The 24,484-nt window shown below is 37.7% G+C and overlaps 1 protein-coding gene across 1 annotated transcript in view; it reads right to left on the reverse strand.

Annotated features, from left to right (window-relative positions):
* Positions 1 to 24,484, reverse strand: part of TRPM3 (transient receptor potential cation channel subfamily M member 3) — a 390,076-nt gene that overhangs the window by 89,002 nt on the left and 276,590 nt on the right. The window contains exons 7-8 of the mRNA XM_069001527.1: positions 14,089 to 14,263; positions 1,468 to 1,591 (exon numbers count right to left, since the gene is read on the reverse strand). Coding sequence (XP_068857628.1) covers positions 1,468 to 1,591; positions 14,089 to 14,263 — 299 coding nt within the window. The remainder of the gene's footprint in view (positions 1 to 1,467; positions 1,592 to 14,088; positions 14,264 to 24,484) is intronic.

The raw sequence follows: 24,484 nt of genomic DNA on the forward strand, positions 1-24,484 counted from the left end.
TTGTGAGTTTTGCAGGACACTGTTAGACTAGCAACCACACCTCAGACATAACATCTTTCTAGCATGCCAATGTTAGAATTAGCTGAGTACAACTCAGGTACTAGACAGAAACCACAGTTCTAATGTATTCTCTTTATATATGGTAAAGCAACTTCAGAATACTTAATTTTGGGCACACCATCTCCTGGCTAATAGCTCTTCATAAGATTAGTAGGTAGAGAATGTCAGTGGTGACGGATGTTGCATATCTGCAAAGAAACTTGTAACAAACACACAAACATGCTTGGAATAAAAATCTTAATGTGAATACTGCAGACAAAATCTTCACAGTTATTTTTCAGTAGCAGGGTTTGTTCAAAGCCTGACAATCTGTTCTGGATTTAGATGTCTGGAATAATCAAGAAATGCATTTTTCTAGTCTAGATAATTCAATGTCTGCCTCTGCTTTCTAATCTTCATTCCTTCTACATTCCTGCCTTTGTGCCCCTCTACTCCTTCCTGTCTCCCTTCCTCCCTCCCTTCCTCACTCTTTTATTTTCTATCTAGAAATATGTTTTTTATGTCTATATGCAGAACAATGGTCTACAAGGAGGTGTTATTATTATTACTACTACTACTACTACTACTACTACTACTACTATTATTATTATTACTACCTTTACCACTAATGCTACAGAAATAGCCACAAAATAATTAAAAAGAAAATTCTCTCTGCTAATCACTGATCAGAAATGTTATAGCAAATTCATTTTAGGGAACTTTCATCAGCCTGGAGTTCCCAGAAGCAGTGATGTGAATCAAATCCAAATCTTAGAAGAAATATGAAGTTATAAAATTGAAGCATGTCTGTCCAGTCAATTTGTGACAAATAAAAGTCCACAGAAATGAATCCCAAATTTTTTCAATGTGCTTTTTCTTCAAAAATAGCTCTTCAAAAGCAGCCTCATTTATCTGCCAGAAATTATTGAAAGAACTTGTGTTCTTCAAGAGAGTACAAAAGCACGTGTTCAAGGAATAGCCTTGCCACTGCAGAACACGAGCCTCAGAGACAAGCTGCTTTCCTTTCATGTCACATATCTCCATAGTAAGGCAATAGCTCTAGTGATAGTTGTGGAACTCTAAAGCATCTTTATAATAGACAGGGACAGATACATAATTATGCCTTCTTCTGCCTTCTGTAGCTGAATGAGGTAGAATTTTAATCATGATACACCTGAGAATGACTGAAAAGTAGTAATATCCATACCCTACTAGCTGGATTCTATGCGGTCAAAGGAAAGGTAGAGGAATTTACAGAAGGGAAGAGATCTGTTGCATTAATCACTTTAAATGCAAAAGTATTGAGTAAAGCAAACAAAAGCCAGCATGATATCATTTCAGATTCTGGATCACAGAGATCAGATTTGTGATACCTTCCAACAGGCACATAAAAGACTTGATCAAAACCATGCACAGAACTCAACATACCAGCTCCCTCTTCTTCATGCACTCCATGAGGATAATGAAGAGGTGCTGTGCCTGGGTTCGGGTGTATGTGAAAGTCTTCTGGATGGTAACTAGCAACTGGTCCCTCAAAGACTCGTTGATAAGTCTGAAATGCAAAAAGAAAAGATTAAGTAAAAAAACAGACACGAGGGAACATTTTAACTTAATTTCAAATGTGTTCAGGGAAAAAGGTAGAAAAAATAAGTCAACAGATCGCTGAAGTTTATTTAGGGCGGGTTTCAAGACCAGGAATTGCTGAAACCATCAGAGAAAAATTGGAAAACACTGTTCTAGGAAAACATGTTGGTTGTACTGAGGTCCCTCATCTACAAAGTTTTTATATCAGTTCCCACATATTGCATGACAGAAGGTCATTCAAACTATCAGCTCTGCGGGATTTCCCAACAAGAACAAGAACCACACTGACAGTCTAAATTTGAGGGAGACCAACACTTCTAAGTGAACTGAACACTGCTTTCTATCAGTGAGTTAGAAAATTCAACTCATAGTGAATTTTATGAAACTGGGAAGATTTATGTTTTCAGTGGTTTCAATTTTAACTTGAAAATGTTAACAGCATCAACTCGCCCTACTGATGTTACACAGGATCTCGTAAGAAAATAAACACATTTCTCTGTTCCTCACTGCACTCAAAGAAAACATTTTGATTTTGGTCATGTTGATCTTCTAGGAGTTCAAGAGAACCCATTTTATATTCCTCCTCAGTGCTAAGGTCAGTACTTGCAAAAAGTGGCCCAACAGCAGAAATAAACAGTACATGAAATATTAGTACTTGAACCCTATCTCTTCATAAAAAATAGCCTATTCCGCAGGACTTTTCTGGGTGAAAGATTTCTGGTCTCAATGTCAACATTACAAAATAGTGGGCTCAAATATAGAATATGTATCCTTTGATGCTTCTACACTACAGCAGTTTTCTCACTTAAAAATTGTAACTGACTGTTTCAAATTAGCTAAGTTGGAGTATTTTATGGGATAAGTCATCCAGTGGAGTGAAAATCAGAGAATCTTCATGTATCATATTTTAGGCCAGAAGATAAAAAAATACTTATTCCTGCAGCAACTGCAGAGAAATATCAGAAACAGCAGGTATCTAAAAGCCACTGCTAGCTTATGGAAGCTGCTTTGAGAGAACCATGACCAAATCCCTGATTTTTTCATACTGTTGGCTGAAGTTGCCTGTACTTCTCTGCAGTGAAGAGGCATGCAGAATATTCATTACACAACTGAATTTCAAATCCAATTTCATTATCTAGCCTTCATAACCAGAGCAACCATGTTGTTAGAAGAGACAACAAATGGGAATGGGAAAGAAGCATACGAGAGAATACAGAAGACCTGGCATACGGAATTTGATTTTGGCTGTGAATATTCCTGTTGAATACTACTTTGGCTTCACAGAGAAGCCTGGAAGGCATATGTCAATGTGTTTGGATTAAAATGAGTTTACATAGGGTTTTAGACCATGCCATCTAAAACCCTATGTAAACTCATTTTAACCCAAACACATTGACATATATTCTTTCTGTGCCTGGCTTCTCCTGCTGTCTTCTACTTTACCACAGACTCCCTTTGAGTGGTGAGTCTACCTCTGCACTTCCTGTTTTCATCTAGGAGCAGTCTGGCCCTAGATGTGCTATTTCCTGGGATACTGGAGAGGCAGCAAGAAGGCATCTACTGCTCATGCATTAGGCAGGCACTCCTTTCCTGCAGCATAACCCGCCTGCCTCACAAAAAGGCAACACATGATGAGCTAAAACTTCCAGCCCTCTTGGTGGGTAACTGGAGCTGGCAGCAGAGGACTTGCTGTGTGGGAAAGACAACCTGACCTCCTGTACAGGAGCAAGGATGTCACAAGCACATGGAGACATGAAACAAGATGTCAGAGTACAGCTAGAGATGTAGGACTCCATGCTAAAGAGAATCAGCTTGGAAATACTCATAACCTGACAAACACTAATATACTTTGAGTTTGCAGATTTGTAGGTCATATATGATATAAATTCTGATTTTAGCTTCTTGAGAAAAATGTGTTGTAAATTTGCTTTAATCAAATTTAAACAAAATAGTGCCATCCCTGTATTTGTAAGTGGTTCAGAACTATGCAATTTTCCATCAAATGAAGAAAGAAAAAAGAGGCTATTCCCAATGATTAAGTTTCCTAAAATCATCAACTGGAGAAGCTAAAAAGATTCATATAAATACCTAATTCCCTTTGTAAATTATATATGAAAGTGAAGTACATGAAAGAGTATGAAAATTATATGAAAAAATACATGAACTTGGAAGATTCTCAAATTAAAAAAATTTGGAAAAAAATTCCAAAGTTTCTGAAATGTAAACCACCCTGCTTTCTTATAATAATCTAATTTTCCTTAAAAAATGTTAGAATCCAAATCTGAAATTTCATTTTAGAAATTGTCTCTCTTTCAGGCTAACACACAGAAAGCAAGAGAAAGTTGCATTGAGTGAAAGCAGAATTGTGTCCTGAGCAACCATCACTTTTCTTTCTCGAATTAAAGCTCTCAGAAACAGTATATTACCATAAGTTTAAGCAGCATGTAAAGCAAACTTTATGTGAAAAATACAGAACTTAAACCCCAAAAAATCAAGAAGTGCTTCCCTAACTACAGGGTAAAACATCTGTTCAAGTACTGCTGCTCAGAAACTTCCTGTAGTCATAATTTGATTTATGCAGCTTTCTAGCCTCACTTAATGTTTTTCTTGAACATCTCCTTGGTCTGCAAATCTACATCAAGCCTGTTCAATACCTTTGTGAGATCAAAACCTTGAAGTGATTGTAATCAGAAACAGAAACAATAATAGCAGTCTTTCTAATAAAGTAACCATAGCTTTGTGTGCACTGAAATCAGTCATAACAAGACTCTATAACTTTAATTCCTTAGGAATCTATAAGCGTTAGAAGGTATCATATCAAAGTTCCCAATTGTGTAACCCAGCTGGGACAAACACAAACTGTTCCATGCCATTAAAGGCTAAATCTATGAATCAGACACTAAATCAAATTTGTGTAAAACCACTAATTTCAAGAGTACTGTGAGCAAAACAACTGAGACTTGCAGGTGGGGTGATAATTTTTCACCTTTGCAAACACAACCACATTTCTTAAACACACACCTTAAATACATGCTTTTTAAAATCACAGATTTCTAGTTTTAGATTCAGGGAAAAAGAGATGGGCCCACTTCACCAGACTGAAACACTACAATTATTACTTCCATCAAAGTCAGCATAGACTGAATAGTGTCAGAAGAAGACCATATTTTTATCATCTTTCTACTAGGCTTCAGTTCTAAAACTATTTTGCAACGTGTCAATAAAATCCTGCTTGGGGCATTTTGATGGCATGATTCCCTGAATTCCACTTTTCCATGGAAAAAATATTGCTCCTGCCTAAACAAAATGTACTACAAAACAACAGTTTAGCCTGTTCTTTTTTTTCCTTCCTCATGTAGTTTGAAACTGTTCTTTCATTCCCTAAATACGTAAGACATGCCCATTATCCTACCAGTCCAGGTGTATTCAGCTTTTTTTTTTCTTTCCCAGAGGTTCTGGATTGCTGATGGAATTCAGGTATCTAATGTCAAAAATCTGTCATCTAAAGTAGAAAAATACACATTTACATTTATTTCCAGAACAAAAATTTACTCATAATTGTTTCCTAAGAGTGTGTGGGTTTGTTTTGTTTGCCTGTTTGTTTTCAGAAGATGCCAACCTTAGTTTTTATACATCAGATTATCAGAACTGAACTGTATGGCATTACAGAAAAGTCAGGATCTTGAACTTTAAGAAAAAAAACCTTGCACAGGCTCAAGAAGCTAGTCAATAGGACCCCCTGGGAAACTGCTCTCCGGGCAGCAAAACTGCCCTGGGAAATTGCCTTCAAGAAGCGGAACAGAGCTGGCAGATCTTTAAGGACACTTTCCATAAAGCACAAGAATGAGCCATCCCCAGGTGAAAGAAACAGGGCAAAAAAGGCAAGAGACCATCATAGATGAATGGAGACCTGCTGGTTAAATAAAAAAAACCCAGAAAATGCACCATCAGTGAAAAAGGTACAGGTAACGTAGCCAGAGTTTAGGGACACAGCCCAGTTGTGCAGGCTGGGCTGAGGAAAGCCAAGACAAAGAAGGAGCTGAACTTGGCAAGGGATACAAAGAATCACAGAAAGGGCTTCTACAGGTATGTGAGTGAGAAAAGGAAGGTTGAAGAAAGCATTTACCCCCCTGGTAAGCAAGGCTTGCCAAGTGGCAATAATGTACAAAGAGAAGGCTGAGGTACTCAACAATTCAACAAAGCCAAGTGCAGGCCTGCACCTGGATTGAGGCAACCCCCAACAGGCTGAGGGGTGAACAGATTAGAAGCAGCCTTTTGGAGAAGGACTTAGGGGGCTGGTGTGTGAACAGCTGGACAAGAGCTGACAGTGTGCACTCACAGCCCAGAAAAACAATCATGACCTGAGCTGCATCCAAAGCAGGATGGGCAGCAGGGCAAGGAAGAGGATTCTACCCCTCTGCTCTGCTCTGATGAGACCCCAGCTGCAGTGTTGTATCCAGCTCCCAGCTCTGGGGTCCTCAGCACTGGAAGGACATGGACCTGCTTGAGCAGGTCCAGAGGAGGCCACATTGTTAATCAGAGGACTGGAGCACCTCTCCTATGAGGAAAGGCTGAGAGAGCTGGGGATGTTCAGCCTGGAGAAAAGAAGGCTCTGAGGAAACCTTACTGAAGCCTTTGAGCACTTGTAGGGTGCCTGTAAGAAAGATGGGGACAAACTTTTTAGCAGGGCCTATTGTAATAGAACAATGAACCATGTTTTTAAGACTAAAAAGAGTGTTGACTTAGATTAGATATAAAGAAAAATATGTTTACAATGAGGATCATAAAACAGTGAAAGAGGTGTCCCAGAGAGCGGGTAGGTGCCCCATCCCCGGCAACGTTTGCAACCAGGTCAGAGAGGGCCCTGAACAATCTGATCTATATGAAGATGAACCTGCCCAGGGCAGGGACATTGGATTAGATGACCTCTAAAGATGCCTTCCAATCAAAACTATTCTGTAGTCCTCTGATTCATTGTTTAGGATCAATCAGGAAAGGGCACTTCAAAAACCTGAACTCACAAAGAATAAAAGGCAACAGTCTGTTTCTGTTCAAGATATACTGGATGATTAAAAAGTGAAGCAAAATTTTTTCATTGCTTTGGCCGATGCAGAAGACAGATGACAACATTTTGGCCTACTCCCTTCTCAGAAATTATGGGGTTTTTTAAGCTATACTTAATATTTGAGGAGATAAGAGACATTTCACTTAATCTTTCAAACTCATGGCATATGATTTTGTAGTGATCATTGGAGAAAGATCTGGCCTATAGTCCACCACCTAACTTGTCTAGCTTTCTTTTTTCTCCAAAGATTTTTAGTACTGGAATCATACAATGTAATAGAGAGTTACAAAGATTATGCTCTAGCTCAATTTCAAAATGCAACTTCATAATAGATTTTTTAAAATGTATTGTTCTCAAAATGGTTTGAAATGTCTTTAAATAATATACTTCACTCAATGAATTGCACATAATCTGTTTCTAACTTTTCATTTGTGAAGTATTTTTTTTCCCCAGGATAAAGTAAAAATATCCATAAAATATCAGTGGGATACGAAAACTATTCCCTGCCCTTCTTTATAGGAAGCTTAGAGGATTTTTTGTTTTAATTATGATTTGTACTCTAAACAGTCTCACCATATGTAAGAAACATGACCAGAGTCTCTGCTCATATTTTCTTCCACTGGAATTACAAAAAAGATACAGTTGTGTAACTTTGTGGGACTGGCTGAATTTCTTACACATTTTGCAATCCACACATTTTGCATATCATTTTTATGAGAGGAGACAGAAAATAAATGTAATTATTCCTTCATTGTATTCAAACAGGTGATTTCTGTGTGCTTTTATGAGGAATCAGCTTCACTGCAGACCTTCACTGGTAGTTGTTCTACATCACTTTTCCCTGACTACAGTTTATTGAAAGGTTGTTCCTCCACCAAAAGAGAGAGGACTATATCAACCCTCCCACAGTGAACAAATTTATTTTCTTCTGTCCAGATTTTGATTTGCAAAGTACTTTCTTACAAGAGAAAAGTAATGATATGAATTTATGCAATGTGAAAATAATTTTACAAATTAATTCAAGAGTGATTTGGATCCATGATCCCCTATGATGGAGGGACACCATGGGGGATGCTGAAGAACCACATCACTCATACATTATGATCCCTTTTGCTCAAAGTGAAAAATTCCTGTATTTTGCCTATTAGTAAAAAGAGATTTAAATAATAGTCTTCATATTTGAAGCCTAAAAACTATGCCACAGTGAATCCAGAGAAAGATCAATCCAAAGGCAGTCCTTAATGATTCTCATATGAGGATGCTCATTTACAGCACAGAGAATGTTTGATATTTCCTTGTGAACATTAGGCAAGAAGTACATTTTTATGGCATTAAATTGAACTCTTAAGGGTCTCATGCTTGCAGGAGTAGAACTGATAGAGTAGTTAATGAGCTACAAATTCAACTTGGAGGCTACATTCAAATAGTGCAAGTAATTTCTCATTCTGTAAGGAAATATTTTTCTAAGAAGTGACATAATTTTAACCTAGAGTTTCTTTTTTCTTATTTTAATTCAGTATTTAATAATGAAATAAAAGCCTCTGAGCATTAAAAGCTTCAAAATATTCCTATACAGATGCACTTTGCAGTTGGTTTACTTTCAGCTTTTGCTTTTATGTAAGTCAATGAAATGAAAAGGCATCCATTCTCGAATATACAGTCCAAAATACTCCCACTGTATGTGGAGAAGAGATACTACCAACGAAGATATTCACTTAGGGCTTAGTAAGTACTAAATTCACATATTTATGATTGATCTTATGCTCGCACCCCTTGATACTGTTCATTATATTTTCAAGTAAAAGAAAAAATAAGTGCTCCAGATCCTGGAAAACCTGACCTTTAAATCAAGGCCAATAGTGGAAAGCAGCCAAATGATTCTTCCAATTTACCACATGGGGAATGTTGCATTTAAGATGCGTTCTTATTTAAGCTGTACTGTGGACATAGCTTGTCCACATTTACATTAAAATGTAAAAGGTACCAGGAATTTACTCAGCTCTACTAAATGACTTCTGAGAATTTTATTTACTTGTACTGAAATGTAGCCACCTATTGCATTCCTAAAACTTTGTTCCAGACTTTTCCAGACCAAGGCAAAATGTAGTCCCTGATATTAAAGTCAAAATAAACCTAAACTCACCCCCAGTGTTAGTTCTGAATATCTGATATTCATAATGCTGAAACCTCAGCTCAGTGGACAGCTGCACGTGTGCCTTACCTCCCTTCAAAACTTCAATGAGAGAGATGAGAAAATGAGACCTCAAAACTGATTTGCCCCTGAAGTTTTTCCTTTGAGGGGTGCTTCACCATTCCTTCTGAAATGCTCGTGGTACCTCCCAGAGCTGCTGGCGGCGCCTCCTGTGAGGCAGCGCGGGCACAGCTCTGGGACGTGCTGGCAGCCTCCTCCACTGAGGTTGCGCTCACAGTGAAAATGTCTACCCAAAGACTGTCCTAGGGGAGTGGAATATCTGCCTCGTCATGAGGAAAGCCTACAATTAGGCCTTAAAAAGGCAGATTGAAGCTTGTCTCCTGTCTTTTCAAAGATGCAGAGGCATTGGCATTGTAAAGGGGTACCGCACCTTCCTTAATATAAGAAATCATTCATTTTTCTGCTATGTGGAATGTTTTAGGAAGAATAAACAACAAGGAGGGAAGGCTGGCGCATCACAATTCTTTGAAACCCAGTACAAAAGGACCTACTGGGCAGATAGGCGATTGTTCAACACTCTAAAGGGTTTCTTTAAATTGATGGATCGGCACAACAGTGATCAAAACTCAAGCAGAGAGGTGTATTTGTTCTCCTACATCTCCAGACATAGTTATTTTCCCCATAGAAACAAACTTCCAAATTGACTTAAAAACACACAGAGCTCAGAGCAGTGCTTAGTAGACATATGCACAAATTCTTATGTGTAGAAAATTAATCCTTGTTGGGCTGCCATGAGTAAGAATTTGAGGCTGTGTAAAACCAGCATAATAATATAAACATGCAAGTGAATTTTTTTCTGCCATTAATGATGTAAGTGTTGAATTATTTAAATCAGGTACCCAGTCCATAGCAGTTGGAAGATACGCTGTGTCTCAGAGAACACCTTACTTCTGGTCAGCAGCCAGAGTTAAAATAGGTTTTTGACTTGATAGTCTGATTGCACAGTGGAATACAGAATTAAAGTTTGCATGCAATTTAGATGTATTACCTTGATTTAGAGTTTAATAGACGCAGCTTTGTATAACCTACTTAGATTCTATCCAAAAGAAAAAGCTACTATCTGAATTCAGTTAACGTGGCAATTATTTGGTATTCTCCTCATGGTGCTAAGCACTATTCAAACATAGGTTAAAGAGGGGATAAAAGGATCCAATTTGTACCTGAAGTCTAATGTATTTGGATAAAATATTTTTATGAATATAAATTATATAGGTGTTTTACTTCTGGTATTATTAAAAATATCACTGCATGCCAGACTGATATTTTCTGAAGTAGGATGAACACACAGAGATTTCCACTAGCTAGTTTAACAAATTTCATAATTTGTGCATTCTGTTTAGAGCAAGATGAACAGAAAAAATGAAAAATTTTGTTGGTTGATAATGTTGCAGGACACAACCTGGAACGAGACCCCCACAATAAGAAGACCCTTAGTGAGACAGAATAATACCTTTCACAAAGCCAGATATGAGAGTCTCAGGTAAGGAATTGCTTGTTCTGCCTCTATTGATACTATAACTTGCCTTTTCTACAGGCAGGAGTTCGTGATGAAGAAATAGAATCACAGCATCATAAAATCACAGAACCATAGAATGGTCTGGGTTGGAAGAGATCCTTAAACATCATCTAATTCTAACATCCCTGCCATGAGCAGGGACACATTTAACTGCACCAGGTTACTCACAGCTCCATCCAACATGGCCAGGAACAATTCCAGGGATGGAGCACCCTGAACTTCTCCGGGCAGCCTGTGCCAGTGCCTCAAGACACTCACTTTAAAGAATATCTTCCTTATACCCAGTCTAAAGCTATCCTCTTTCAGTTTAAAATCATTGCCCCTTGTCCTGTCACTACAGGTCCTTGTAAAAATTCTTTCATATAAGTCCCCTTTATATATTGAAATAAATTAATTCATTCTCTTGCTGTATTTTTTTTGTGATGACAGCAGAACACAGACAAGGTAGATATACATAGCAAATAAATGAATAAAGCATATTTGAGTAAGGTTACATGAAGTGCATTATCAGTGAGGTCACTGAAAACAGAGAAACAACTTCTCAAAGATTCAATGAAACCTGACACATCCGTACCTATCACAGAAGCAGTGCTGGACTAAGCATGAACCTGAATATAAAATGGATTTAAGTATTTGTGGAAAACGATCTTTTTCCCAGTAGGAGTTTTAGAGTGAGTGAGTTCATGATCACACTTATTTCTAAAACACATAATAGTGCTTGGTCTAGAGCTCAGTATTTACAGATTTATATTTTATTATTTGCTTATTGTATGTGTGAATAGATATACCCCCGCACACACAAAAATGAGTCCCCAGGGAATCCCAACCGTAAGATTACTGCAGCTACTTGCAGCTATAACAAAGCATGTAAGCATGAAACAGCTCTTAGTTATGAGAATCTGTGGGATTTTTGCTTCTGCTTTTATGTTTTTTTCCAAAATTATTAAATCTACTCTTCATTTGTTATTTTCTACTCTGGGCATCAGACTGAGTTCTGCTCTGGGAACTTCTGAGAGTACAAAGTCCACTATCATTGCCGAACACCTGGAAACACTCCGAGGGTGCTTGTGGTTGTCAGGTAAGGATCAGGTTAGGGCAGCCACAAGGCTGTGGACCAAGAAAGTTCCAGCATTTTCTAATGGACATACTGCTACCCTTGATCTAGGGTGCTCGATCTAGGCTGCCCTTGATCTAGCCTTATTTGCAACTGATCCCTTATGAGGCAGGGCCAAGACCTTGTTAACTGGTGCCTGGAAAAGGCCTATCCCAGAACTAGACCAAGAGTACAGCCAAGCTTGTGCAGCAGATTCTGCAAGAGGATGCAAAGAAGGGGTCCTCACCTTAATTTGTTCCACCAAAAATAGTCTTAGGTATGGTGGTGACACGCTAGAAAGTCATTTTCTCCAGGGCTGGAGTAGCTGCCCTTGTCAGAGCAGAGACTTTGATGCACATGGAGTTTTCAGTAGTGGATGCAGCTCTTCAAGTCATAGGCTGCAGGGCTCAATTCTTGATGCTAGGAGAGATAGCCTTTTTTCCTGTAGGTCTGTGGTCTTGGAGGAGCTCTACCATCAAGCACAGAATTACATACTTGGTGAAAACAAGAGTGTTGTTGGAGATAGCCCAATAAGATGAGTGCTATCCTTAGTTTTTCCCAGATTAGAGCAATATTGTGGTAAAAAAAACTTGAGTGGATGAGTCAGACTTATGTGCCCAGGCCTTCATCCTTATAGAGAATTTTAACCACTGTGATACCTACTGGAGGGACAACACAGTAGGGCATAAGCAATCCTGGAGGTTCCTGAAGTGCACTGAGAAGAACTTCCAGATTCAAATAATACAGCAGCCAATGAGGAGAGATGCTGTGCTGGACCTCATAGCAGCAAAGAGCAGCTCTGTTGGGATGTGAAGGTCAAAGGCAACCTTGGCTGAGTGACCATGAGCTGCTGGAGTTCCAGATTTTGAGAGGAGGGAGAGGGCAAAAAACAAGTCCCAAGATCCTGGCCTTGAGATGAACAGACTTTAGCCTCTTTGCGAATCTGCTTCAAAGGGTCTCACGATACGACCAGAGGGAAGAACGGCACAAGAAAGCTGGTTAATATTCCGGAATCGCCCTCCAAGTTCAGTTAATGGGGCAGGGGACCTGGTGACATAGGAAACGGAAAAAGCTTAAGTACTAAGTGTCTTCTTCAGTCTCAGGCCCCAGACACTTGGAGGAAAGTCTGGAGGAAGGAAGTGGAAGATGGTAAGGTCACAAGTTCATGGATCCTGACAGTGTGTACTCACAAATGCTGCAGGAGCTGACTGATGCCATTGCAAAGTCATAATCTTTGAACAATCAGGACAACTGGAAGAATTGTTTGTGGACTGGAGAAAAGCAATGGTCACTCCTGTCTTACAGAAGAGCAAGAAAGAGGATCCAGGGAACTACAGGCTTGTCAGCTTCTCTTTGAGCCCCTGTGGGGCTGTGATGCTCCATTTATTCCAGTCACACGAAGGAGATGAAGATCATCGGGGTAACCATGCTTGACAACCTGACCTTCTTTGATGAGATGACAGGATTGGTAGATAAGGGGCAAGGAGTGGATATTCCTCATGTAGACCTCTCTCAGGCCTTTGACACAAATGGGGAGGGTGAAAGGAAGACATAGACTGTTTTCAGTAGTGTCAGGTTAAAATATCAGAGGCAATGTGCACAAACTCAAACATGTGAGGAACACCAGGAACACCTTCTGAACACCAGGAAATACCTATTTTTTTTTTTAACTGTGTGGATAATTGAGCACTAGCACAGTTCACCTAGAGAGGCTGTGGAGTCTCAAACCTTGGAGACATTCAAAAGCCATCTGGACATGGCCCTGGGCAACAGGCTCTATCTATGTGGCCCTGCCTGAGCAGGGAGGGTTGGACCCGAGGACAGCCAGAGGCCCTGCCCAACCTCAGCCATTCTGTTATTCTATGCTTGTTTATTTATTTAATTTTTTTTTAATCTTTGAGGGCAGGGAGGGGCAGAGGAGAAGAACAAAGTATATTAAGGATTTGGTCATTCAGTAATATTCACTTTGGAACCTACAGAGCATGCTTACAGCTTGATTCAACAAAAGCACAGCTGAGTCTTCTGTAAGAAAAACTAAACAGTATTTTTGCCTCACCTTTAGTCTGCAAAGAAAGGGACAGAGCAAAATACAGAGCAGTGTGTAAGCACACAGACAGGTGTGCAGGATCAGGCTCAATATATTGGCAGGGCAAATATAAACTAGCTTATGTGAACATGTAGGGCTAAATGAAACTTGAAGGTAGTAGTACTCTATCTTATACTAACATAGTATCTGTAAGGTGGTTAAAGTAACTCCCCTTGCCCTTGGACTGAATCCTTTGGCCCATAAGTGCAAGATACCATACTTGTACTTGTCTATGTGCCACATGTCACAGCAAGTAACTGTATGGTACAGTTCCTGCACCTGTTTTATTCTGTAGACTTTCTGTAGTGGTTCTTCAAGGCTTGTTTTGTTTTGTTCTGAATACCTTCAGTATTTCACCCATATCAATGACGGAAACAGCCATGTGAGGTAGGTGTTGCTTTTGTACAATATTGTTAGTAATTTCCTGTGCTCTACTTTATCACTGAATTGAACCTGTGGATAGGGAAGGAACATACACTATGACATGACTTACCCTCCTTCTTCCGAATATTTGTGACCAAAGGCAAGGATGTCAGATGCTCGGCCACTGCCATCGCATATCACAACAGGAACGGGAGGAGTGTCTCGCAAGTACTCCAGAACAATGGAGATGACATTGGGACCTCCTTCCACAATAAGGGCCACCACTGGAACCCCTTGGCCAATTCCTGGAGCAAAAGAGAGAAAGAAACAAACCAAACCAAACGAAAACAACACAAAACAAAACAGCCAACCAACCAACCAAACCACACACACACAAAACAAATAAATTAAAAAATGCAACAAAAAAGAAACAAAAAACGCAAAGCCAGCAAGGCAAACAAAACATAACAGAAGACAGAAGAAAAAATATCAGACTGAAATAACTGCATTATGACTGTACGCTGTTATGTTAGAGAAAATGCATTCAGAGAATCAGATATTTTAAGGGCAGATGGGACCAGTGTACTCATCTCATCAGTTCCACCACATAAACCAGTATTTTCTAGAATTATCTTCTGTTTTAAATACAATAGTTATGTTTAAATAGACCATGACTTTTTTCTTTCAAAGATCAAGTCTTGTTTTGAAATCATGAAGAAGTTACTGCATTTCTTCCTAACATGTTCATAATCAAGACTCTATTCTTGCTTGTAGTCTAGGTTTTGTATGATGTCAGTTTCCCTTCTTTGGGTCTTCCAATAGTTTTGCTTGCTGTTTCAAAATCACCTCTATGGTATTTTTCCTGCTGTATTGGATCCACCTTGAGGTTGCAGCTGGGTAGCCCTTTAACCTTCTCTTAATAAACTAAACACTTTCTGTTACAAGTTAGTACTAGTTTTTCAGTTCTAGTCAGCCTCACAGTTTCTCTCTGAATTCTATCCAATTTGCAGCATATTTGTTGATTTGCTGACCCCATACTGGGAACATTGCTCCAAAGAGAGCTGAACTAGTGCTTAACCAAACGAGAGGAATCTACATTTTAAGCAGTTTCAATGTAATTTCATGGCAACCCTCTGTAAATTTGCAGCACAGACTGCCAGGAAAGTTGTGTGGATTTAGAGAAAGGCAATCTGACACCAGGCTGGTGTTAACACAGCTGAAAAAGTTTTTCTGGTATTCACTTCTTGACCAGTTGAGACTGGGGACATTCAAAAGGACTCAAGCAATAGAAGGAGCTGAAAATTTTCTATTAGCATTTTTTTCCTGACTTTTTTTTACTTTTAAAATAGCTTTTTCTAAGAAAACCTATATGCATTCTGCACAAAATTCTGACATTTCATGGGAAAATAGTTTAAATAAGAAGATAAAAGAAATAAGAAAATAAATAAGAAATAAATAATAAATAAGAAATAAGAAAATAAAAGAGTGTCCTACACTGTTAACAGCTGGGTTGGAAAAAGTTGCAGAAAGCCAACAGTAACAACTGTTAATATGTCTGCTCAAGTTTTCATTTGGAGAAAGTTTAATTCTCAGAAGCAAAGGTAAGCTTGTGAGGCTGGAACATTAAATCTGGTTAGACCCTCTAGAAATATTCATAGATCAAATGATTTTCAATAATTTTAAGGACTTGAATTACTGCCAAAAATGAGACGAACTTTTCTTTAAGAAAGAAAGAAAGAAAGAAACCTAGTTCATATATGCAACAGGAAAATACTCTAAACACTTCCTGAACCATTTTGCAAGCAACCATCATGTTTCCTGAAGTAATTCTCAGCATGCCTTTTTATGCCTCTATCTACTGTTAGTTTTTGGCTTTTCTGTCATATACCTTAAGTAAAATGTGTGGTGTTTATTTATGTTAAGAAAACTACAGGCAGAATTATAAGATGTAGGCTAGTGAAAGAGCATAAGGAGGGTGGAATATAAGAAGGTGATCAACAGAACGATTTGCACAGAGCTCAAGGGTTATTTTTTTTCTAATAATATTAAGGACTTCCCTGAATTGCTGCTCTACTCAATCTAGACACCTGCTAATAAAATAATATTAAGAAGTACTCTTAGTCATGTCTGGATGGGGTATGGATGACACTGAGGATTAATAGTGAGGAAGTTCACAATCTGAGATGGAAAGTCATTTACTTGGTGTTTAATAAATCCTTCTGTAAACTCGGAACTCATTAGGAGGAAATACTAGAAAAGCTGATGACAAGAGAACTGTCTTTGGTATAGCAAGACCACTAGGAAAAGTTACGATCCTGGAATACACACAGCAAAATATTTTCATTAGGAAACAGGGGCAATTCAGTGCCATTATGCAAGCCACTCAGGAAATTCCATACAAAATGCTATCTGTACCTATGCTCAACCTTGTTCAGAAAGAACAAACTGGAATGAACGGAGGAAAAAGCCAAAAGGAGTGTATGAGGAATCAATTCTTCACCTTATGAGACAAGATTCAGTGAGTTTGGGTCATCTTCCTTAGAAAATTAGAGGGGCAAAGACACCATGACTGAATACCCCCATGACATACAGCCAGTAGAAGTTAACAGTTTTAGATGGAGCTCAGAATACTCCTGGTTATCAGAGGAGTGAAGTCTTTACAGCCTTCTTGTAAGACTAAAAGGGAAAGCTTTTTGTATTGAAATGATGCTCTGATGCTCACTAATCATAACAGCTGCAGTTGCCTTATGTATCTTGAAGTGTTCCTGAAGCAGGTTCTGTCCTGTTGGAAGTCTGTTAATTTCCTGTGTATTCTACTTGATATTGATCAGCTAAATAATTCTAATAATATACGTGATTATGGTTAGTCTAAGCAGATGAACTATTTTTGCCTTTTTGGGCCATGTGAAAACATATCTACAATTCCTCTTGCAACCTTTGATTTTCCTTTCAAAATTTTTTTAAACTTTTTATTTTATTTTTTTAAAATTTAAGCTGTTACAGTCACAAAAGTCGCCTGGAATATAAAAGTTCTCTGCAAGTGTTCCAGTTGTGTTTCACTGTGGTTGATAAGGTGGCAGTTTTTCTGTTCTTTAGAAACATATTCAGCATGAAAACAATCCTTTAATTCAAGGCTAGTAAAATAAAAGGACTTTTCTCCAATTCAGACTTCAATGAAACTTTGTAGCTTTAAGTTAAAAAAACCTCAAAACTCATGTTAACCTTGGTTTATCATACACATTAAGTTCCCGACTGAATTTCAAATCTTTTATCATTCTTGTACATTTCTCTGTGAAATAGAAAAGGTTTAAAAACAAACTCGATATCTGTATCTCATTTTCCTTTGGGAAATTCTCTCTGAGTTTCAGCAAATAGATGATTTTTTATTTTAATCTTCATTGTTCACTGTAAATAATTTTGGTTTCAAAAAAACTATTATTTCTTTAGTTTGGAGGGCAAATTATTCCAGTTAATTTCTGAAATTAGTAATAATATTTAAAATCAGTTAATAATACTTTGCTGATATTTCTTCAAAGTATAACCATTTCTGTCTTTCAGGAAAGTTCTCCAGACTACAGCTGTCTGAATCCTAATGTTATGAACTTCCACAGATTTATGATAATTAATTTCTGAGCAGTGATGTTATCCACAGCACGAAAGAAAGTCAATAGACCCAGTGAAAAAACAAAAAATTATGCCTGCTTGAGTACCTCAGAATTTCAAAATACGGGTTAATGGGAATTACCACATCCTCAGCTTTCTGTGATGTTCCCAATCATATTTAAATTAGTTATGACATTATATTCATTTTGGAATAAAAACTTAGCTACTTATACCAAGAATGTCTGCAGCTCAATAACTCTCAGCCAAAATGCAAAGTAGATCTGAATTAAACTTTTATATGTCTTGATACTAAAAATTTCTGGATGCTTCCCTGCTGCTACATATTAGGAACTTAGAAATGAATGTAGAGGGTCTGCAGGAAAATTTCAGTGCATCTGAAAACATTGACTGACTATACGAACACTGCATTTACAACTATGTTGAATATAAGAAATTGAGAACTGACTATGCTTTGCCTTAATGTAACACTGGGACAATTTGGAGAATGCTGGGATATGATGCCAGCAAGACAGAACCTCTGACTTTGAAAAAAAGCTGATGGACCTCTCTTTAACTGCTAATCAAATGTGTTTCCTACTAAATCTCAGAAATAAAATAATCAAAATGATCTGTAAGACTTCTATTTCAGCTTGTGCATGCACAGTAGATGACAGTCTGCAAAGAAGGGGCTGGCAGTGCCTGATAGATCCACAGGGAGCCTTGGTTTCAGACACTTCACTTGGAAAGATAATGTCAGGCTGTGAGGTGAGGTCCTAAATGTGAAGGTAATACATTCCTTACAATGTCAAGGACATCATCACAAAAAGAGCTTCTTGCTCGAGTTGAGATTGTCAGAAAGGAGGCAGCACCAATACAAAACCTTGCTGATATAAAACTGGACCTACAGTACCAGACCTGCTGTCTCCTAGCACACATCTGGAAGGTGGGGACTTTATGCCAAGCACTAAAATGGACACTCCGATAAATCAACAAGGAAAAAGTTTTCCCTTCATGTGTTTTTGTGGAATTTACCACAAAATTGCCCTAATCTGGGCAAAACTAAGGATAGGACTCATCTTTTTCGGCTATCTTCAACAACACAGTTGTTTTCACTAAGTAAGTACTGTAAAAGTATGCAACCTCAAAAATTGTGTGTTTCACATTTTATTAACTGGAAAAAGTAGCATTAATGCACTCCACTGAAATACTGCCCAATATAAGACTGCAGGGAACCTTTTTTGGTACAGGGCAATGCACTGTTATCAGGAAAGACTCTCTGTCACCTGGTGATGTCTCCCAAACATAGAAGAAAGTACAATTTATTTTCGCATATATGGGTATATTTTTCTGTTTCCTAGAAGACATTAAATGACATGTTACTCTGCTTTTTTTTTTTAATAACCTTTGTAGGGAAACCTTTTAAGTTCAGGTCAATTATTTTTAAATATCTGAAAAATTATGGACATCTGAGAGTTACATGAGGACTTATTTTTAAATTTATTTAATTCACTGTTTTCTCAGCATTTCTAGATGAGCTTTGGTTTCAAAAAATCTTTTCTCCTTTTCCTTTTGGAAGATGGAGAAAAGTCTTGTTAGCAGTATATCTGTGGACTTGAAAATGGCTGTGAATGACTATTGTGTTATAATTGTGATATTTAGCTAACTGTACTTATATTTCAAGATGATAAATATCTGATTGCAAAATCAAGGGTCTTCCAACTTAAGAGTGGTCTCTTCATTTTTATTCTGTGCTATTAAAAATAGTTTGTTAAGTAGAGAGGGGATGTTTTTTCCCTCAGATTTTCAAAAGAAATATTTGGTTTGTATTTAATAGCAGGTATGTCTGAAACATCTCATACTAACTGGCATATTACTATTTAATAAGCTCTTCAATTCACATACTGAATTCTCAATATTCAAAACTACAGGTAGCCTCTCATGACTTCATTAATAGAATACAGAAAAAAAGTTATTATTTTCACTCAATATAATGATTCATGCAAAAAAAAAAGGAGTACCAAAGACCTGAGGCTCATCAGTATTCCTAATTTCTAAAACAATAACTTGTATTTTGAGTATTTCAGTAAGTATGGATTTTTGCAGGGTAGATTAGACTGCTTAGTGTTTCACAGTGTCAAGTATTGTGGATACTGCTGGTGAAATTAGACAGCAATATTGTCTAAAAGATTTATGTGGTCAACTTAAAGCTTCATTACTGTGTTATGCCTTTGTGGTCAGCAGCCGAGCCTGTGAGACTTTCCAACAATTCTGGTTCCAGGAAGGTATGTACACATCAGAACATTTTTCTCAATGTGCAGCAAATAGCACTTGTAGGCCTTCATGTTGTTATACAAAAAAATAACATAATTTTCCCCTTGACATAGCTGTAATGCATAAATACGTGAATTAAAATAATAAAGTAGAAGAAATGAGTAAATTTAGAAATGGAAGGAAGGAAAGCTGCATAATGTCTGTGTTGTGTGAAAAGGCACTAAAAAATATCTACCATGCTTTGCAGAAGCCCTACTTAGTTTTCCCTGTTCTTGGAAAAACATGAATATTTTATACTGTGAGTATATTTATAAATAATATAGAACTGCCTTATAAATTATTACTAATTCTTTTAGTGAAGAGCTAAGTATGAGTTACCCACGTTCTTATAGACCAACAAGTGAATAAAATACCTCATTTACTACAAAAAGCATTTACTACTCATGTTTTTAAGCATGCTTATAAGAGTAACTGGGACATACCACTATGTTGTATACTATGTGTAAGTTCAGCCCTCAGTTCAGTCAAATAAAACAGAGGCTCTAGTTGACTACCTCTGACAGAAATGTCTCTAATTTCAGTATTTTAACACTGGGTGGTGGTAGGCACATCTGAGCTGATTTCCTGCAGGCCACCTTTGCTCCTTCATTGGGTCAGATATGTTGGTGTGAGTTGCCTTATATTAATTTCCTTTTTCTACCTGGAAATTTTGACTGGAGAGTTTCATAATTATTCAGATTTGTTTGGGATGCTGGGGCCTCTGTCTGTCCTGCTGGAGGAGTTGCTGCACAGAGCTAGCACAGGAGTGGCGTACAGCTGGGAGCCTGTGTCACACCTCATGCACAATGTGCAGCTGTACAGCAAGATCTCCAGAGGCTGGAGGCAATGGAGGAACGCTGGGCTTAAGGTACACATAAGACAGAATCACTGTGTACATACTGAGAGAGCCCAAACTGTCCCAGAGAAGGGGCAGAATAAGCCTGCACAAACCTTCACAGGATGCACATGCAGACAACCTGACAGCTCAATGTCTTTTCCTAACAAGGCACACACTGATCACCTGTGCAATGTAGAAACAGGATTCTCAGCCTTCCTAGAAAACCTGAGCCTACCCTAGGCATGTGCAGGGATGTAAGAGGCATCACTGAGCTGGAAGGGCTCATCAGGTCTTCAGGAAAGCAGGTGTACTTTTGCACAAATGCTCCATAGTGTAAAAACCCCTTAATTGCATCAAACAGATGACATGTTCCCAGATATAGGCTATTAATTCAACAGATGAGGTTATACTTCAGGAATTTTTAATGCAAGGATTGTTTATCTGAGGTATTTAGTAGAAAATCTCATTTAATTGTCAGTGGATGATAGATAAAAGTGTTGTGAAGTTCAATAAAAATACTGATGCAGTTACAAGAACTTTGACAGCTTTAAACTACAATTTGATCAAATAGGATCTTAATTTTAACCTAAATACATATGATGAACTATGGTTTTTGAGGGGATATTGACTAATAAGCCTTACTCATTCGTATTTGAAACATGGCAAAATACCATTTCCTTACGATTTTTTTGAGAGGCTTAAGGCATCTTGAAACTCCAATAATAATTTGGGGGTTCTGGTAAGTTAATGAAAAATGAAGTCCTTAGCCCAAGAAGTCGTTTTAGAAGTCCAGTTTCTAGGCTATTGCTGTGCTTCATGGGACAAGCAGAGTACGCAGCAGTGTGATGTATTAACAATGGCTGAAAGAAACACACCACACAAAATCTGTGGCTTTCAGAAACATTTCAGTCCAAGTGTTTGCACAGTGCTTGGATATCCTACTGCAAGCTACCTACACAGAATGGATAAACAATTAAACATGACCTGGAATTTTAATACGCAGAAGTCCTAGTGTAAACCTAAAAGATTGAGAAATTTTTAATTTCTCAAATAATATTTGCCTTACAGTAATACAGAGTCAACAAATACTGCTCTTTGGTTGTTAATACAGCATGTCTAACCACATGGTAAGTGATGTTTAAAGAGATTTAAAATGGTATTGGATTTACAACAGTCGTTAAAAGGTCTGACCGCACAAATATGTCTGCTTCACCTCTGGATATCTATGCGGTATTCCATATGGTCCCAACTGGCTCAGAAAGGCTAAGTGATAACAGAGAACATCCTAAAATAATTCAGATCCTTCCTACTAGGTTACAGTGAAATAACATTACAACTTGGGTTTTTTCTAGGCAGTTGTTTTCAGCCTTCCAGCCCTTTTTGGAAACACCTCCTGATGTGTATGAAACCTTTTTGGCTAAAATATCAATAGCAAATAGCAAAGAGGTAAGATCACCTGCATGTACAATATATCTGCATGCTCCAGCTCTGCAAATCACACTGGCAATATATTTACCACTAGAGCAATTACATTATTAACTATAAAGTGAAAATAACTGGAAAAATGGAAATGTGTCTTGCCTTCACAGGATGACGGTAAAGAATGCTGAGTCTTATTACCCAGAAGTACAGGAACATCTCCCAGATGTCACAACTAGTTCAAGCTTAATTTCACATAGCTGCACTTTTTACAGTCAGCTCTCCCTTTTCCTCGCCCGCTGTCTCCAGCATCTTTGCTAGAGCAGAACCTCTTATTCCAGACATGGCAAAGATAAGATGGGTATTTCTTTTAATCCTTCAAAAACTGTTCAGTAACAAAAGCAGAGAAACTTACTGATTAAAAAACAAAACAAAACAAAACAAAACTAGAAAAAAAAAGTCAAACGCATTCTACTCTTTTCTGAATACCTTTAATAGTTTTTTATATCCAGAAATTAAGGGGAGCTTTCATTTGTTTGGTGAATTGTTGCATGCCCTGTGTCTAGAGAAATCAAACTGATCTGATAAACCAATACAAAAAAGTCTAAGAATGTTTGCTGTGTTTCTGAAATTCACAGAACTATTGGATTACGTGTGGTGGAATGACACACAACCACTACTAATAAATGTGGAAATCTATTTAAAATAATAAAGGAATAGCTTTTTATTTTAATTCTTTATTAGAAATAATTCTTAATAAAGGAAAGTGCGCAACAATTTGACTTATTTTTTCCTTTCAATTTATTTTTTGACTTTTCTACTACAGGGTTGTTGAATATCATTTGCCATAATTTCCTTTTTATTTTCCTGCTTCCCAAATTTAAAATCAGTAGTATGAATTTTATTTTGTTCATCTTTGATTTTTTTTCCTCTGTAGTTTGCATTCATTCTCCTTGTTCCCTTTGTTAGTCTCACTTCCATTCTGCATTCTTATCATTTCCCTTTGGTAGTTCAATCACATTTTCACTTCCTCTCTGTCTCCTTCTCTTTAATCCATAATCTTCTTTTATCTCCTCTATTTTTAGTTTTCCTCTTTGCTAAGAGTATGATCGTATTACATTTGTCCCAGTCTGTTCTCCTCTCTCTTCTGCCCTACCTTACTACTTTCACTCTCATTTTCATTTGTTCAGTGCTCCTTCCTCACCTCTCTAAATCCACCTGTTGATGAATCTGCCATTGTACCAGACCTGTCATTGACAGAAAAATTTGTGTACCTGACACCTGAAACCATATCTTCATTTAATACTGGACTGATCCAAAAAATATCTCAAAGGGAAATCAAGGATGATAACAAGAAAATATTTGTGGTACCTTCTTTTGATTTTCGTACTTGTCTTTCCAAAGGGCAAAGTTCAGTAAGTTCTCAGAAGAAACATGACATGGGAGCAGTCTATGTAAAACTGAGCTCTGGGATTTGTGAGCCTCACAAGCATCCAAGTAACCACCCACTTGGTTACTTTCTATATAATGGCAACACACAGTTCAAAGCTGGCACTTCAAGTTCAAAGACACACACACAGAGAACCTTTGTATATTTCAGTCAAAACCTGCCATATCTGTCCTTGCAGTCAACTGCTTACTAGGGCAGTACCAGAGGACCTAACTGGTTTCACCCTTCTTGGAGCTTATCACCCACAGGACACGGCCTAAGACATGGAGGAGCAACTACAGCTTCAGAAATTCTCACATTCTGTCTGATCTTCCCTGGAGCTTTCTCTGGCTCCCTTTGAATGTGAGCACTGCCACATATTGTACACGGCACTTTAGAAAGTTACCACATTGTAACATGATCAAATTCTATACTACCTCATATTACATATTGAAGTGTTTTACCTTGTTGTATTTTGCTTATTTTTCAACATATTTGACACTATATAATCTCAGAAAATTATCCCTTATTCTCACCTGTTTTAGAAAACTACAGCAAGTGAGACACAGAACAGCAAAAATTTGGCTAAAATGGATTCATCCTAAAATAATGTTTCTAAGTTTTGCAGCTTTAAAAATTCAATAAATCTAAAATGTCCAAAAATTAGGGAGCTGAAATGAGCTGTACTCTTTCTCTTCTGTATAAATCATATACTATTTGTGAAAACACATATGTTTGAAAAAAAATCATCTGTTTTAAGTCAAGTCCGTGAACAGAATTTATAGATCCACTTGCATGGGTCTATTGTGTGCTTCAAGAATGGTATTTAACCTTGTGTTTTCCCAGCCCTTTATGAGATATGTTTGTCTCCAATGCCTGATCAACAAACATCATGATGCTTTTGATGAAATAACCCCAAGTTTCCAA

The sequence above is a fragment of the Aphelocoma coerulescens genome, assembly GCF_041296385.1.
Source record: "Aphelocoma coerulescens isolate FSJ_1873_10779 chromosome Z unlocalized genomic scaffold, UR_Acoe_1.0 ChrZ, whole genome shotgun sequence".
Taxonomy (NCBI): Eukaryota; Metazoa; Chordata; class Aves; order Passeriformes; family Corvidae; genus Aphelocoma; species Aphelocoma coerulescens.